This window comes from Dermacentor variabilis, chromosome 3 (assembly GCF_050947875.1).
Source record: "Dermacentor variabilis isolate Ectoservices chromosome 3, ASM5094787v1, whole genome shotgun sequence".
Classification (NCBI taxonomy): domain Eukaryota; kingdom Metazoa; phylum Arthropoda; class Arachnida; order Ixodida; family Ixodidae; genus Dermacentor; species Dermacentor variabilis.
The window spans coordinates 233,089,306-233,106,189 of record NC_134570.1 but is presented as its reverse complement, the minus strand read 5'-3'; the positions used below and the strand labels follow the sequence as shown (position 1 = coordinate 233,106,189).

Sequence of the window (16,884 nt, the reverse complement as noted above, 5' to 3'; positions counted from 1 at the left end):
CTGGTATCCTGTCTAACGGAGTTCTATTGCATACTCCTTAATGATGCCCACAAAATTGTCGTTCATTGCTTCAACACTAAGGTCCTCTTCCCGAGTTAAAGCCGAATACCTGTTCTGTAGCATGATCTGGAATTCCTCTATTTTCCCTCTTACCGCTAACTCATTGATCGGCTTCTTATGCACCAGTTTCCTCCGTTCCCTCCTCAGGTCTAGGCTAATTCGAGTTCTTACCATCCTATGGCCACTGCAGCACACCTTGCCAAGCACGTCCACATCTTGTATGATGCCAGGGTTAGCGCAGAGTATGAAGTCTATTTCATTTCTAGTCTCGCTGTTCGGGCTCCTCCACGTCCGCTTTTGGCTATCCCGCTTGCGGAAGAAGGTATTCATTACCCGCATATTATTCTGTTCCGCAAACTGTACTAATAACTCTCCCTTGCTATTCCTAGTGCCTATGCCATATTCCCCCACTGCCTTGTCTCCAGCCTGCTTCTTGCTTACCTTGGCATTGAAGTCGCCCATCAGTATAGTGTATTTTGTTTTCACTCTGCCCATCGCCAATTCCACGTCTCCATAGAAGCTTTCGACTTCCTGGTCATCATGACTGGATGTAGGGGCGTAGACCTGTACAACCTTCATTTTGTACCTCTTATTAAGTTTCACAAGACCTGCCACCCTCTCGTTAATGCTACAGAATTGCTGTATGTTACCAGCTATATTCTTATTAATCAGTAATCCGACTCCTTGTTCTCGTCTCTCCGCTAAGCCCCGGTAGCACAGGACGTGCCCGCATTTTAGCACTGTATATGCTTCTTTTGGCCTCCTAACTTCACTGAGCCCTATTATATCCCATTTACTGCCCTCTAATTCCTCCAATAGCACTGCTAGGCTCGCCTCACTAGACAACGTTCTAGCGTTAAACGTTGCCAGGTTCATATTCCGATGGCGGCCTGTCCGAATGAAACATGCCATGGATATATGCTCAGTATGCATTAGGATCTTTGAGTTAATTTTGTCTACACGAGAAGTAGTACATAATTTGTTTTGTTTTTTGTTTTTTTGTTTTTGTTTTTTCTTTTTTCAGTTATTGACAGTATACCTTCTCTTGAATGGGTGGCGTATGTGATGTTGTGTTAGTAGGTAGTGGAAAGTCTGAAGTGGTAGTTTGTTTTGTAAATATGGGAAAAAAGTGCTGTGTTGAAAATATCAGTGCATTCCACGTCTGTGGCGGTGTCGCCTGCTGCATTCGTCGCGCTGATAGTATGATCGTCTTGAGGATTTAAAATGCGCCAGAACTGCCGAGGATTTTGAGTAAGTAGCTGGGGTAGGTCGACATTATAAAAAGACTTTTTAGCAGTGTGAACGGCACTCAGGTAGGCATTCTCTGCCATGTAGTATTTTGACCATGCCTCAGAGCTTCCATGACACGTGGCTAGCTGGAAGCGACGTTTCTTTTGGTTTTCATGCTTCTTTAGAGCTTTGGTGAACCATGGCTTATTGGTGTGCATACCGTTAAAACTCGCATATAATACGAGCCTGCGTATAGTACGAGGTTAAATTTTTGGGACACAAAATGGAAAAAGAATAGTTTTTTCCTCATATAATGCGAGTTAGGAAAACTCGAGGAAAACATTTATTTAAATTGCACTCCACACTTCAATCGCTGTCTTGCTCAGCTGTGCTCTCTTCAAATAGTTCCTTGTCGGACATATCTTCCCAGAGGTACTCATCCTCTGTGCCATCGAGCACATTCGAGATGCCACACTCCTTGAATGCACGACACACAAGGTCCTCTGGTATGCTGGCCCATGCATGCACAATCCACTTGCATAGCATGGCTGGCGAAGCCCGTTTCAGCTGCCCGGTCGGCATCACTGCAGGCTCACCTGAGCGCATCCAATCTGCGTAACACCGCTTGATCGCGTGCTTGAACGACTTGTTCGCGCAAACATCTAAAGGCTGCAGCTGAGACGTCATCCCAACCGGGATAACGACGAGCTCAGTGCCGGATTCACGCAACAGTCTCTTCACTGAGTTGGCCAAATGACAACGAAATGCGTCCAGCATGAGGATGGACGGGAACGACAACGGTGCGCCTGGCCGCCTACACCAGATGAACTTTATCCAGTCAAGCACAAGATTCTCGTTCATCCAGCCTTTCTCGTGGCAACTCACCACCACATTTTTTGGCAGCTCCTCACCTTTAGGCACTGTCTTGTGCTTGAAGACGACATAGGGCAAGAGCTTGTGTCCGTCTGCCGTGCACAACAACATGACGGTAACTCGCATTTTCTCGTTGCCAGTGGACCGGACATAAACTTGTTTAGAGCCCTTGTCGTGCACGGTGAGGGGCGATGGCATGTCCACATAAACCGGCATTTGGTCAGCATTGCCAATTTGCCCTAGCTGGAAGTTCTTGGACTTGCACAGCGAAATAATGTGGCACTGCAAAGCCACAAGTAGCTCTTCAAACGATTCGGGCAGCTTTTGTGAAATAGAAGTTCAGTGGCATAAGGAAAATGTGGCAATAAATCCAGTGCTTGCTCGCTTTGAAGGCCGAGCTCGGTAGCCCTTTTTCTCTTGCAAGCTCCTTAGCTTTTGCCTGCATAAGCTCCACGCTCACAGCTAGATGCGCGGCTCGCTGTTGGCGTATGAACTCTGTCAGGGCGAATTCAATTTCCAGGAATGTCCCAGTCTTCGGGCCGCGAAAGCTTCTTCACATTGTGGGGTTCCACTCTGCGTGCGGCTAGGGCTGAAGGTGAACTCCGGATCTAGCCCCACACAGTCGCTCCGTGGTACTCCCCAACCCGTAGCGCTGGAGTCGCGGCTACGTCAGGTTCGAACGAATAAGGCAACCAGCGGCGTCAACTGTAACAATCTTTATTGCTGGCAGCAATAAAGAACACTGGCAGAGGAACGTCCTCTCTGTAATAATAACAAATAGGCTTGCCTCGTTGCCTGGGTGGGTCAGGCCTATGAGGTCACTCACAGGTTGCAGCAGGTGATCTCGTCCCGGCGGCGTAGGTGTCCGGCGTCCAAGAGAGTGAGTCTCCCCCGGTGGCATGCTTTTGTGCCTTTTTATCATTTGCGAGGGGAGATCCTCCTCGCCCGCCGGATATGTCTCCTTTTCCCGTGAGCCAGATGGGGGAGAGGGGTACGCGCATCACGAGAGCAACGGAGAAAGGGAGGTCACGTAGTGCCTCTCTCCCTTGTCTGCGCTGGCTCGACGCGTCCGCCACGTGCGAACGAGACGACGCAAGTGTGCGGGAGGAAATGGGAGCGGGTGCTCCCCACAGCGTTTTGCCGCACGCAAAAAGGACTTCCTTCTGTCGACACCACCCGCGAATGCTTCCCTCGTTGACGCCAAACTGCCTCCCGGCCGCACTGTTGCCTCTGTCCTGTGCAGCTAACATAACATTTATCTTGAAGGTAGCCGAGTATTGTTTTCGTTATCCGGACATCTTGGTCCTTCAATGCGGTATAAAAAAGATGCACTTCACGCGCCCCGTTGTCAGATGGGAAGAGGACTTGGCACCCGGAGGTGCCGCGTCCCAGAGCTTACATGTACTCATCAACCCAACATCATTCAGTACATTGGCTCCGGAGCTCCCATTTTACCCGGGCTGACTGGACGGGGGGCTTTGGTTCGGGCCAGCGGTCTTTCCTGGACAAGGGGGCTGCTGTGGTGCAGCACAACTGAGTTACTGCACTCAACACACAAACAGCCATGTCGGTCTTACAGGACACAAGCTTGACTGACGCTCAGACTGCCTTGACGCAAAGGAAGTCAAGACATGCAACCATGGAGACCACCAGAGCCATCCGCGGAGCAGCGCAACCACACGACGGTGCACCACGACTGGTTCCAGCTCTGGGTTCAACTGAGCCAAACAAAACCCCGTAGATAGACTGGCACACACGTCCGAGTCGAGCAACCTTAGGAGCATGCATCATAACTTAATGGAGAGCTTTCCACCTGACTCATAAAAAATCACGGCAGGACGAGCCCACACTTCGAGGAACTTCTTGTCGCCTAAGCAATGCCGCTCCCTAGTGAGATAAAACCAGACCTCCTTCCATGCTTTCGCAAGCACTTCGTGAAGGCCCGGCGCCCGGCGCTCGTCCCCCGAAAATTGCATCGCAGCATGCCAACCAAACTTGGTATGAGCACTCGGCGACAAGAAGCACGAACTGGTTGATCGCCTGATTTGGCAAAGGGTGCAAAAATCGAACCTGATAGGGAACGCCTGGGAGCTTAAAGAGACTAGCAATCCTTTGGAGAAGAGTTGCAGGAAGCATACACTGCGTAAAGATATAAACAGAGTCCTCACGACCGCCACAAAAGGGGCACACTCTACGAGCCGGGACGGCTGTGAAGCGCTTGTAACTCAATGGCAGGCACCCTCGCGCCAGGTGGTACATGAACGTAGCTCGGCTAGCGTCGAGGAAACTGGCCATAATGAGCTTCCAGTTTTACCTGTGGATGCACAGATCATACCTTTGGCAATGCGAGGGGGGGGGGGGGGGAGACCTAGGGTGTGGATATCGACTAGTTCTTGGATTGGAGTTGAAACTACGCCGATGCCGGGGTGGACCTTGCGGAGGGTTACCAGAGAATCGGCAGCCGTTGCATAAATGGTGGACGGGGAACCTGAGCAAGGAACACAGTGGGAAGTGTGCTCTGTGAAAACAAGCAGAGTCGGGTGCTAAGAAAAGAGGAAGTTAAGCTTCGCGTTAGGAGCATATCCGAGTTAAGAGCGACCTGGGTCCACCTGACCTGTAGTGAAGTAGCCACAATGTCCAGTGCCTAGGCGGGTGCCTAGCACCTGCTTTGCTACACAACCAGTTGTCCCTTTCCAGAGGAACCGAAAGAGGACCCTCTCCAAGATAAGCTTGGTTCGGGTTGCAACAGGAGACACACACGCCAAATATGTCAGGAAAGAAAATAGAAGTGAGCAAAGAATTGTCACTCGAGCAGTCAGTGGGCCCAACAACTCGCTGAATTCCTGAATCCTGGTTTCAAGCTTCTCCTTAGCCTGTTGCCAGTTTTCAGGAGAGAGACCGTCTGGTTTGAATTGGAAAACTATAATGCTCAACCGCGTTTTCACTGGGAGACCATGAACGGGCTGCAGGCTGGACGGAGTGGAGTTCCAAGTATATGGCTGCACTTTTCGACCTATTCAACATTGCACCGCTCACCTCGCAGTAACTGTCCGTGACCTCCAAGACGCTGCAAGCTGATGGCTCGTCCGGGACGACAATGGACAAGTCATTCGCATAGGCAAAGAGTGCAACCGGAGGGAAACTGGGTGAGAGGAGGAACCTGCCAATTCTACTGTCACAGGACAGCATGCACTTCGCGAAGCATGATTTACACGTGTGCTGCCAAGGTACTGACTCAATAACAAAGAAACGATGCTGTAGTCACGCAGCAAGAGTGAAACCAAGCCGTAGCCATGAAGCAATAACAAAGTCAAGCCATAGCCACGCAGCAATAACAAAGCCAGAACTTCTAGCCCAAATTTGTGACAAATTTTTGTTCGGACACATATATTGACGCAGTACGAGGCAAAAATTTGGGACGGTAATAACAGGAAAAAAAACTCCTATATACACAGGTTTTTATGGTAGTTATTCTTGGTATATGTTTGTTTACGAATTCATTAATTTTGTTTTTAAATAGTGTCCAGCTTTTTTTTTTAGGTGAGTGCATATGAAATAATGTCTCAAAGATTGAAAAGACGTAGTCTAACTTGTAATTACTAGTTTCCTAGTTCCCTTTACCATATAGGCATATAGTTTTGTTGGATTTTTGTTGCCGCATGGGTTGAAAGGTGAAGGTGGCATGGATTACTTTATGATTGCTTACTTCACGGACGTAAGTGTCAGAATGGCTGGTTAGTATAAGGTCAAGTACATTAGACGTGTCTTTTGCAACCCACATAGGCTCTAGTACAAGTTGAGTTAGACTGAAATTAAGGCACACATTAACAAATTCTTTAGCAACATCATTCCCTATGGTTAAAGCACTATTGTTAGTCCAGTTGATTTGCGGAAAATTAAAGTCACCAAAAAGCAAGATCTCTGCATTAGGATGTTTTTCATTAAGTTCGCTCAAGATGTTATTAAGTTTATGCAAAATATCAGGAGTGTTATGTGGTGGCCTGTAACAAACGCCCAAGAGAACAGTCCTTGGTGAATCGCAGCAGATTAGCCATGTTATTTCCACGTTAGTCTCAATGGTTGCAAGCAAGCATGATAAATGATGATGTGTGGCGATTAGCACACCGCCACCTTCTGAGGTTTCGCAGTCTTTCTGGTAAAGGCGGAAGTTGGGCAGATCAGCAAGAACCTCGGTATCAGTAATACTGTCAGTCAGCCAGGTTTCAGTTATTATCTGCAAATTACTGTTAGACGACAACACAATGTTAGACAGAATATCGCATTTGGGAAGGAAGCTGCATGCGTTGGCAAAGATTATGGAAAAGCGAAGGTTCGCTCGTGTCGATACCGTAGGGCAAAAGGCTTTCCCTCGTCGAGCTGGTTGCTATTGCAATTCTTTCACGCTCCTTCACGCTATGTGTGTGTTCTTCAAAAACATTGTGCTTATTATCTATGAACAGAGTTTTAAAGCGCAGGGAGTAAGGTGCCAATTTCATTTTTGCAAGTGCAGCGGAGTGTCTGTGGGCAAATTGAATAGGTTGTGTAAAATCCTCACCAACATTGAAGTTCATCCCTTTAAATTTTCGACTGTTTGAAAGAACAAGATCTTTTGTTTTATGAAAGGTGAATTTCACTATTGGTTGCGATTAGCTGCACAATTGCCCAAGCGATGCAGGTGCTCGATTTCTTTCAGGTCAAGCATGATGCTCGCATGTTTGTAACAGTGAATACAGTCTCCATTTGCGCGAACGACTCTGAAGATTACCATAAGAAATTTAATTTTTGCGCTGAGAATGGTTCTTGGCATCATCAAGACGCGCTTCCAGCCTCTGCATTGTATGTGCTGCACGGGCAGCATCACTCTTCACGCTGTCTATATGAGAACGCTTTGGTAGTGGGTCTCCAGGTTAGTAATGCGCATGCTCAGATAAGATATTGCCTTGTCAGTTGTTAGTAACTGAGACTTGAAGCCTTGAATCTCGGTGATCTGTTGCGATTGACCTGCGGATAGGCTCTTAAGTTCTTTTAGTACGGCTTGACTATCAGGTCCAGGGTTAGTTTCGATGTCATCCGCCAGCAACAATAAAGAGGAACACAACACTGAACAACAATGGAAAGGTAGCAATGTGGGCCCGGGAGCTGCAACAGAAAGTAATTGCTTGAACGCTTTGTAGAAAGACTGTGATTTACTAACCTGCATAACGAACATTAGCGGATTAGCGTGCTGTGTTGAAGCACAGCAGCCGGGCCCACAAAGTGCCTCTGTCCGCACCTACTCTTCTATAGCTGATGGGCGAATTGATGTCGGTGGCGATAGGTATTCCAGTCGCAAGTCGAGTGATGCTGCCGGGTACAGTGACACTGCCAGACACAAGAACGGTGTCAACGGTCTGGAAGCGATGCTGCCATCCAGCGGGTGGTAGAAGCCAGTTCTATCGTAGTCCACGTGCCAGGCAGGATGTGGTTGTGTGACGTCTGGAGAAATCGTAGCCAGGGCAGGGAACAGAAGGTGGATGATCGTGTGAAGTGACACCGGCATGACGAACATTAGTGGATTAGCGTGCTCCGTTGATGCACAGAAGCCAGGCCCACCGTGGCCGTAATGGAGAATAGCCATGAGAGCAGAAGAAAGACAGAAAGTTCTCTGCCGACCATAAATAGTCCATCGGCTGGTGCTTGTGCAGACAAGTTTAGTCGGTGTTACTTGAAAGTCCAATGATGTCAGTTGATGATGTTGGGCTTGTCAAAGATGGACTACTGCAGCCAACAAACCGCTCCTGCATCCGATGCAAACGCATGACACTTCTTCCTTTACTCTTATTGAAGGTAAACCATGGGATGTTTGGCTGAAGGCATTGGACCCAATATTTCTTTTAAATTTTTAGAAAATCTCCTCTGGCATATAGCACAATTTTACTTATTGAGCTGAATTACTGAAAGAAGTGGACGTTGCTTGCATTGGAAATCAAAATACACAATTGGCTAAGTCACAAAATTTGCCTAATCAACTTTTTAACTGATTACTTTTGCACACGTCTTGCCATAAACAAATTGAAGTGATTTAGCAAGGTGAATCCACATGGAACAAATTTGAAACAAGCACTAGTTTTGAGACATGTGTCAAATCTGCAGTAAAAATGTAGTGCTGATCGAAAAGTGGAATTGGGTAGAATTTTGCTGCATGCCACAGACGGTTTTTAAAAATTCTCATAATTATAGAAAGATAAGCTGCATAGTTTGCCATGTCGGCATGTTGTTTGCCACTACTTTTCCAAGGGGACAAAAAATGGAAAGTACCACATTTACTTGCACAATGAACACGCTCGCATAATAAACGCACCTCCAACCTTTCTCTGCAAATATGTTGATTTTTGTTTTCTCCCTACAATAATCATACCTCCAACTTGGCTCCTGTGCAATCCCACGATCGAATGGCTGTGCTGTAGTTTTTTGGAAAGACTAGAATCTTTCACTCTAGCACATGTGTTTAGAGCTAGCGCACTTAATCTCGATGCCCATCGATGGCAAAGCCATGATAAGAGAACATAGGTGCGAAGCATGAGGTAAGAACCATTACCCCATTTGCTTGACAGAAAAAGCGATTGTGATAATGCTCAGCCTGTTGTCACCGCGTGCTTGTGCCACCTGTGCCAGTGGAGAAGCACCTTGCCAACTCACGAGAGAAAAAAAAATGGCGGCTGTGCTCTGACTTAAGGAGAGCGTGGCCAGTTGCACTGCGCGGGAGAGTCCAAGCAAACGAGGGGCAGCCGGCATGTAGTTGGCATAGCGAGCATAGTCGGGCGTTGTGCCGAATCGGTGTGCCCATCGCTCGCTTTTCGGCCCGTCTTTGGCTTTGTTGTGCGCAGTGGGCCCCAAGTCGAGTTATATGCTTGCTGCGGGACAGAGAATTTATCTGCTCACACAATGGAAGCACTGATCAGACACCAATGAACTTTTACCCGCCGATGAGCAGGACGGTCAAGGAAAGAGACGCACACGGCATGCTTGTCAAAACAACGGGTGCCGAAAAGCAACGCTTCAGCATGATGCTTGCACTATGGTGTGCCTCGTAATGATGTCGTGATGTGAGCACGTAAAGCACTTAATCATCGTAGTATCCCAAGAGATGCCTGACACTAAAAGTAAACCCATCCCTGTTTTTGGCATGATACGCTATTTTTTCCAAAACATCAAAAGATAGCCCACTTCTCATGATCCCACTGCCCTATGCGGGTGCCACTGCCACCAATGGTGACCACGGCAAAAACTGGGTCAGTTAACTACTGGCAGAGACAAGGAACAGTGCTGACTGTGAAGGACAGTCATCTTTGCTGCAATGGTGCCCCTGGCAGAAAGTAGATAAAAACGGCGGCATGACCATTTTTCATGAGGGCAAAAGGTTCCTGTCATATTCGATTCGGCACTCTGAACTGCTGATTATTTTTTATTTTTACTTGTTTTTCCATGTGATGCCTTTTTCACTGTATTTTTCTCGTGTATTAATTGAGTGTTTCATATAGATATCTATATTTTTTTTTCTCTCGTGTTTCAATCCCGTGAATTTTACTTTGCATTGTATACGCGTGACAAGAACATTTAACTGTTACATACTCTTTTTTTTTGTTACTGTTCTCTTTTGTCAAGTTATTCTTTCTCTTTGACCTTGATTTTGCTCCCCCCTTATGTAATGCCTTCGGGCCTTTAAGGGAAAAAATAAATGAAATGAAATGAATGTCCGACCATGCGCGTCACGACATCATTAACATTTTGTGCAACAGGGATAGTGACTGTTTTCTTGAAGGTTTTGAGGAAGGCTGAAGAAGGGCATTATAAACAATCCTTTACAACCTTTGGCTACAATGTATTTTTTTTTAACTTTCCTTTATTGTACACCAAAAGTTAGCCCACACCCTGTTTTCATCCGATTTGCACTACTTTTTAGGTGGGCTGTCTTTCGGGATATTATGGTAATTTAAATTTGCCAACATTTCCCCTCTGGAATAATGCTTGTATGGGGCTGCAGGCTTTCTGTAATAAATAAATAAATAAATAAATAAATAAATAAATGCGTTCGTCCTGCAGTGGCCATACATTAAGCCAGTGATCACAATGAATGTACCATGAAAAATTCAGTAGGTGACTGGAGAGCCTTGCCCGATTTTCCAGATGAGCCAACGACTACACCAGCATCGGCCACGCCTAACATACCTGGCATGGGACTGGAGCAGAGCACCCTGGAGGCAGTGCGAGCTCTGAGCGGTGAGTATGTGCACTGGAATGGTGCCGCCTTTTGTGACACCTTGCACCCCGACTAGTATTTTGGTTGAAAATAATGCCACAGGAAGTTGTCACAATGGTGCTGCACAATTGCAAGGTTCGAGGGCCCTTAAATCTCCTTGAAAATAAATTCTCTCCTTGATTTCCTTGAAAACTAGCTTTGGGAGTGAGTTTTGAACATTCGAAGTAATGAACTCGACATAGGGGCTATGCCATGGACACTGTCTATTGGGAAACAGTCCGCTTCACCAGATGTTTCCAACCCAGTCCAGAGTCGGTGCTCATGGGCCGAGTTTGTTCGTCTGCCGCCCAAGAGTGACCTGTATTGTCGTTGTGCGCTGCCCCAGTGTACTGGGTGGTGACTATGTGGTTACTCGTCCCCCAGCGCCCTTTTGTCGCACAGAGTTTCCTTACTCTGCACCTCCACCAAAATGCCATGGGAAAAGATATAAATGAAAATATATTTACAAACTATCTACAGCAAGTTGTAGCGCTGCCAAGATAGCGGAAAGACAATCATTACAATTGTCTTTTTTCTTTCCCCAGTAGCCACCATCATCTTTATCACTTTGCTCACAGTCACGTGACAATATCTTCTTTTGAGAGGGTCGCTAGACGATTGCAATGTGACTTGTCTACAGCCACCAACGACAGGCTGGCTTAAATTTATATCACTGTTGCCATTGTAGAGCTAGACAAAGCCAGATCAAGAGAACAAGCTCTGCCACCATCTTGTTGTTTTGCTAATTGGTTTACATCGCAACCACTGGGTTCCATTTTCGAGCCCTAAGCTCTAAAAATGCTTGGCGGAAAGTAAGTTTCAGCCACTTGGCTTTAACACATCGAGTATATTAATTTTGCTAAGTCGGACATTGCTAACAACCATGCAAGAAAGTGACTGACATCACCAATGTCAGAAAGTCGGAACAGAATAGTGACCTGAAGAGCTTGAAGAGTGTGCTCAAATCAGCAGCTGCTTAGCATCAACCAATTGCACCTAAGAAAAAGGAGATTTCGTGATTTTTTGGTATATGTGTACAAATAAGGTTTGTTTCCCTCTCCTTTAATTTTGCCTTTCAGCGTCCTTGAAATCCTTGAATTGTCCTTGAATTTCGAGTCATAAGTGCTGTACGAATCCTGCAATTGGACACCTCCCTTTGGTGCTGACAGTGTCCGGTTCATAGAGCTCCCTACAACAACATTACTAAAGGCAACTCTGGTGCGAGTGTCTGTGGGAGCTGCAAGCATGGCTGCTCAGCCATCGTGGGAAGGATGGTCGGCACACAGATTTGCCTAAACTTAGTCCTTTTGGCTTCAAGTGGCTTTGTAACATTTCAAATTGTTCAGTTCCAATGAAATATTGCGTTACAAATGCAGCAATTTGAAGTAATTCTGCATGTGTGCAAAATCGTTGCCTTTTGTGTTTAGAAATGTAGGACTGCTTTGAAATTTGTATGATAAAGGTAGGTAAAGTGCAGTTAGTGATGCCGAAAAACATCTGAAGCCACAAGCACGAAGATCACACAAATCTATGCACTACCACCGTCATTCCCATGATAACTGAGCGATTGCAGCGCTGAGTTACAAATTACACCCGTAGCGGAGACGACTGATGTGGACAGGTGCAGACTAGACTCGCGAACAACTTCTGTAGCAGTGAAGGGAAAGCTACAGGGGCAGAACTTTTGCACAGGCGTTGCTGCACCAGGTAGTTCAGCACAGTGTGGCAGCGCTCTTGGTTGGCTTTTGGTTTCTTGGAATAGATACTGAATCTCTGCATAGCTTCCCCATGCAGCAGTTTCGAATTTGCCCAAACATGAAAGAAAGAAACAGGAAAATAAGTTTTCGACACTTGGTGGTGTGTTTTGTCTTATTTTGCTGTTTTAAATAAGGTGTATATGTTTTGCCTTGCGCAACTCAAGCTCATGTGCAAGAAAATGTGGCACTATTTTCAGAAGTGCTTTGCTTGTGCACGCCGTGCCTCCATAGCCTTCCCCTCATTGCCACAGAAAGGTGTCCAGGAGTGTACCCTATGTGTATCTTGAGAGTGCAAAACATCTAGTGATGAAGTAAAAGACAAATTGGTTGTGTGCAAAATGAAAATAAAATTTAAAAAAAATAATTGTTGTAATCTGACATCTTTCTTTTGAATATGTGACAGACATATATGGCCACTTGTTTCAGTAATGAGGCAGACAACATATCAGGTTCCTTCATTGGTCAAGCCTGCGTGAGCTGAACTAAAGCAGCACAAAAAATGAAGACAGAGACAAAAAAGGCACTTTTCCTTGTTTGTGGCCTTTCCCACACGCCTTCAGCGATTAACCAGCTGCTCCAGTGCCTTGGAGCAGCTTTAAGTGAACAAAGCAGTTTGACAGAAAATCATGAATTGCCTGAGCATCAGCTTGGTAAACAAAGTGTTACTTTCTTAGAGCTAGGGCCACAGTTTCCGTCAGGTTCCCACCATAGCACTTGCCTATCAATGTTTCCTGCATGCTTCTTGCGTGTTACCACTGTAGACTTGGCCACTCTGACCAGTAAGCTTTCCATTGCACAAAAAGAAAAAGAAAGACAGGCATCACAAAAAATTGTTGTCAATAGTGCGGCAAAACCAAAGTGGATATTGAAGCCTTCTTTAAAGCCTCCTTTACCAAATTTTATGAAACTGGGCAGTATCGTTTGGCTATTTATACTGATTTCAATTCATTTGTATAATGAGCCAATTAGTTTCAAAGTTAATTAAAAATAACTTATTGTTTCCTATAACAATGTAGCAAAGAATACACAACAAAATATTGCTTTAGGCACATAGGTAAACACTAGGAAGAATCAGGTTCACAATGGTAGGAATACATTTTGGTATGACAAATGTTAACGTTTATACACCACTTTGAAGTGCTGTGTTCAAAATTTGGTTAATTTATTATTTAATGTACAGCCTATAAAAAACAAATCGTAACCTAAATTTGATATTGTGCTCCTACCATTGTGTGCATATTGAATTTAGCTACATGTTGTAAGAAAAATTGTGATTCTGGGTGCCCTGATCACAGACATTGCTGCCAAAAGACTGCAAGGAGCCCAAATTTAGTGCTTCGAAAAAATGCAAAAAGCAATAAACAAAGTGCTTTTTTAATTGGATACAACAAAAATATTAAAATATTTGCATTGCTAGACAGTTTGTAGGCAACAGGAATAAAATCAGTCTGCCTACAGCTACCTGAATACCATTTTTAGAAAGTCTATTTTATTGAAATTTTTTTCGTCTCTAAGACCCGTGGGTCCCCCCCTTACCCCAGCTGGTCAAAATCATTCCAGAACTCTCCACTGCAGCATCTTTTGTTAACCACTGTGCAGGGACATGAAACCCCACAATTTAATTTAAGGCTAATGTTGTTATTATATTTTTCCCCAGTTGATATCACTCATTATGGTACCTGTCTGTTGTACTGTTCTTTTTGTTGCATCCTTTCTGCTCCTTGCAGAACTTCATGTCATCATAAGCTTTGTCTTACTGTTGCTACTCTTGGTGCAGCACACATTTCTGTTTGTCTGCCACTGGAATGTCTAAGGGCCAAAGGCACTCGTTTCGTACATAACAGGCAGAGCTGCGGAAGCTCTGCAAGTAGTGCAGTCATAAACAGTGTCACTCCGCATGTTCTGCAGTGCAGTTATATTTGACTTGCGACATTTTCTAATGAACAACCACTTTATAAGTCAGAACTATACTAGTGCATATAAGGTTTCAAAAAATCACATATTATTTGTACATCTTTATGCTTGTCTGTATGCTACGCACTATCTTTTAGTCACATGCGCAAGCAGTGCACTATGACCACTGGTTGCAAAAACACACCACTTTGCTCGTTCGGTGTTAAGTTCAAGTTTACTTGTAGCAGAAGAGGAAACAAGCATACATCTTCAGCAGTACATTAGCAGGTCTCAAACTGTCTGGGGGACCTCCAGTTTCACGATGCATACAAGATACTGGTACAAACAGCAGCAGGATGCATCCAAAACGCGATTATACACAACAGATTGTTATATAAATAAAAAATAAAAATATAAAGCAATAAAATAATGAACTGTGCTTGCTCATAGAAAAAGTTATTTCACAATGATAAGCTAACAGAGCCATAAATACAAATTATCAAGATTCTTTATCAATAATTTATAACAATTGCTCAAAGTAATTTCTTAAAATCAAAGAAATTACATCCTTAGGTATGTCAAGATAAATGAAGCAAAACACAAAAAGTGATATGTTATATTGAAATAAGTACCGAAAGGGTAGAATACAAAGATGTTGGTAAATAAGCAGGGAATGGCAGTGCAGTGGTCTAAATGTCATAAGTTTCATTGCTATGTTTTGAAGGTGTTCTAAAGGCTTAAGGTGAGCAGGATATGTGTTTCCCCATGTAGATGAACACTATGTTAAATGGCTACCTATATATGCTGAGCAAAACAAGAAAAGGTAAAAGCAGGAGCCAATGTTTTGACAAGAGGACTTGTCTTCTTCAAGGCAACATATGCTTTCCTCGGCACAGTATATTGTGGGATTCTCACCCGTGCTCTTGGGACAAAGGAACGACAACACAGTCGTGCAAACAATCACAAGGGCATTTGGTGCACCTTTCATAGATCAATGCCTGCTAGCCAAGTTCCTATCCACAAAACATGCCGATAGGCGCGCGACAAATTGCAGGAGTCCGACTCACCGCGACCGGATAGCGAGCGAATATGTTCACCCCATGCCGGACACCAACGCCTGGTCGTTCGCGTGTTCGCGGTCACACGAACGATGGCACGTTCGAACGAAGCCTCGTGAGACGGTCTCACAGAAGCATCGACCAGCGCACGCGCAGAACGTCCACGCTGCTTGCTGACCTCGAGCCGAAGAGAAAGCCTTCTCCTTTCCGCGCCCAAGTAACCCCGCCGTTAGCGTTAGCAACCAACACTCGCGCCATCTCTCGTACTGTACTTCAACCAGACCGACTGCCGCAGGCATCAGGCCACGCGGCGAAGCCGGATTACGGGACACGGGAGCTATGCGGGAAAACAACATATCTGGGGACACGTGAGAGTCGTGCATCCCCACAATATATAGGCAGGCCTTTTGTAAAGGGGAGAGGGGGTCAAGCAGGTGGGTGAGGCAACAACCGAGGGTGTGTTAGCGGCGAGGGTGTACAATTGAAAATAAAGGGTTGCTATTCACCTTCGGTGAGAGAATGTGTGGTAGTGCCATGTGTCAGCCGACAGTGTGTTTTTTCTTGGAAGGGGCCTGGGACGGCAAAGGGCGGCGAGGGAGGGGGGGATAATCTACTCCACTGGAGACTAGTGAGCTATCGTCTCTCTGAAAGAGAGACTAAAAGAAGCAGCAGAAAATGGGGCTCGTGGAAAAAGATTACTAAAATGGTTTTACACACACACACACACACACATAATATATATATATATATATATATATATATATATATATATATATATATATATATATATATATATATATATATATTGTTACAGTGAAGGGAACGAAGAAGTTAGATTGGACTAGACGAAGACGAAGTCTGGCAGTTGCCTGATTGCCATATACGCCAGTTGTAAATATATGTTATTTTACACTCGTGGGCCTGCTTTCTTCCTGCAACATTTTGGTGGAAGGTGCCGGGTACAATCACGGAACTTCGCAGCGGACGTCATCTACCTGCCGCCACAATGGCAAATCAACCGACACAAGCGACAACACCTCAGCAGCCCGTGCCAACGGTCATCCTCACTCATCCACAGGACCCAGGGACATTTTGTGGCATGGACAACGCCGACGTCAAGGACTGGCTTACGTTGTACGAACGAGCGTGCGACAACAACAGGTGGGATCCAACAATGATGCTAGCAAACGTCATATTTTTACCTAAGAGGAACTGCGAGGCAATGGTACGACACACACGAACCTGATCTAACGAGCTGGGATGTCTGCAAAGAAAAAATGCGAGACCTGTTTGGCAGACCTGTCGGTTGTCAGCTGGCAGCAAAAAAGAACTTGCATATCGCGCTCAAACGTCCACAGAATCCTATGTCGTCTACATACAGGATGTGCTGGCCCTCTGTCGCAAGGCTGATAACAACATGACCGAGGCAGACAAGATTGGTCACATATTGAAAGGTATTGCAGACGATGCCTTCAATCTCCGGATGTGCAAGGATTGTGCCACTGTGGATGCAATTATAAAGGAGTGCCGGCACTTCGAACAAGCGAAGGGCCGCCGCGTCGCTCAGACTTTCAACCGATTGCCCAATACCACTACGACATGTTCTTGCGAAGACCCGTCGCGCTTCGTTCAGCCCACAGGACCGGAAGAAATCACGCACATCGTTGGCCGTGAGCTTGAGGCCATGGCTCTGGCTCCAGTCCGTTCTGACTGTCGCGAAAGCGTGCCCGCTATC

General features: G+C 45.6%; 1 protein-coding gene across 6 annotated transcripts in view; it reads left to right on the top strand.

The window, feature by feature from the left end:
- Window positions 1-16,884, top strand: part of Wdr33 (WD repeat domain 33) — a 236,654-nt gene that overhangs the window by 151,897 nt on the left and 67,873 nt on the right. For all 6 annotated transcript variants that reach the window (XM_075686980.1, XM_075686982.1, XM_075686977.1 and 3 more), the window contains one exon: window positions 10,330-10,422. In XM_075686980.1, coding sequence (XP_075543095.1) covers window positions 10,330-10,422 — 93 coding nt within the window. The remainder of the gene's footprint in view (window positions 1-10,329; window positions 10,423-16,884) is intronic.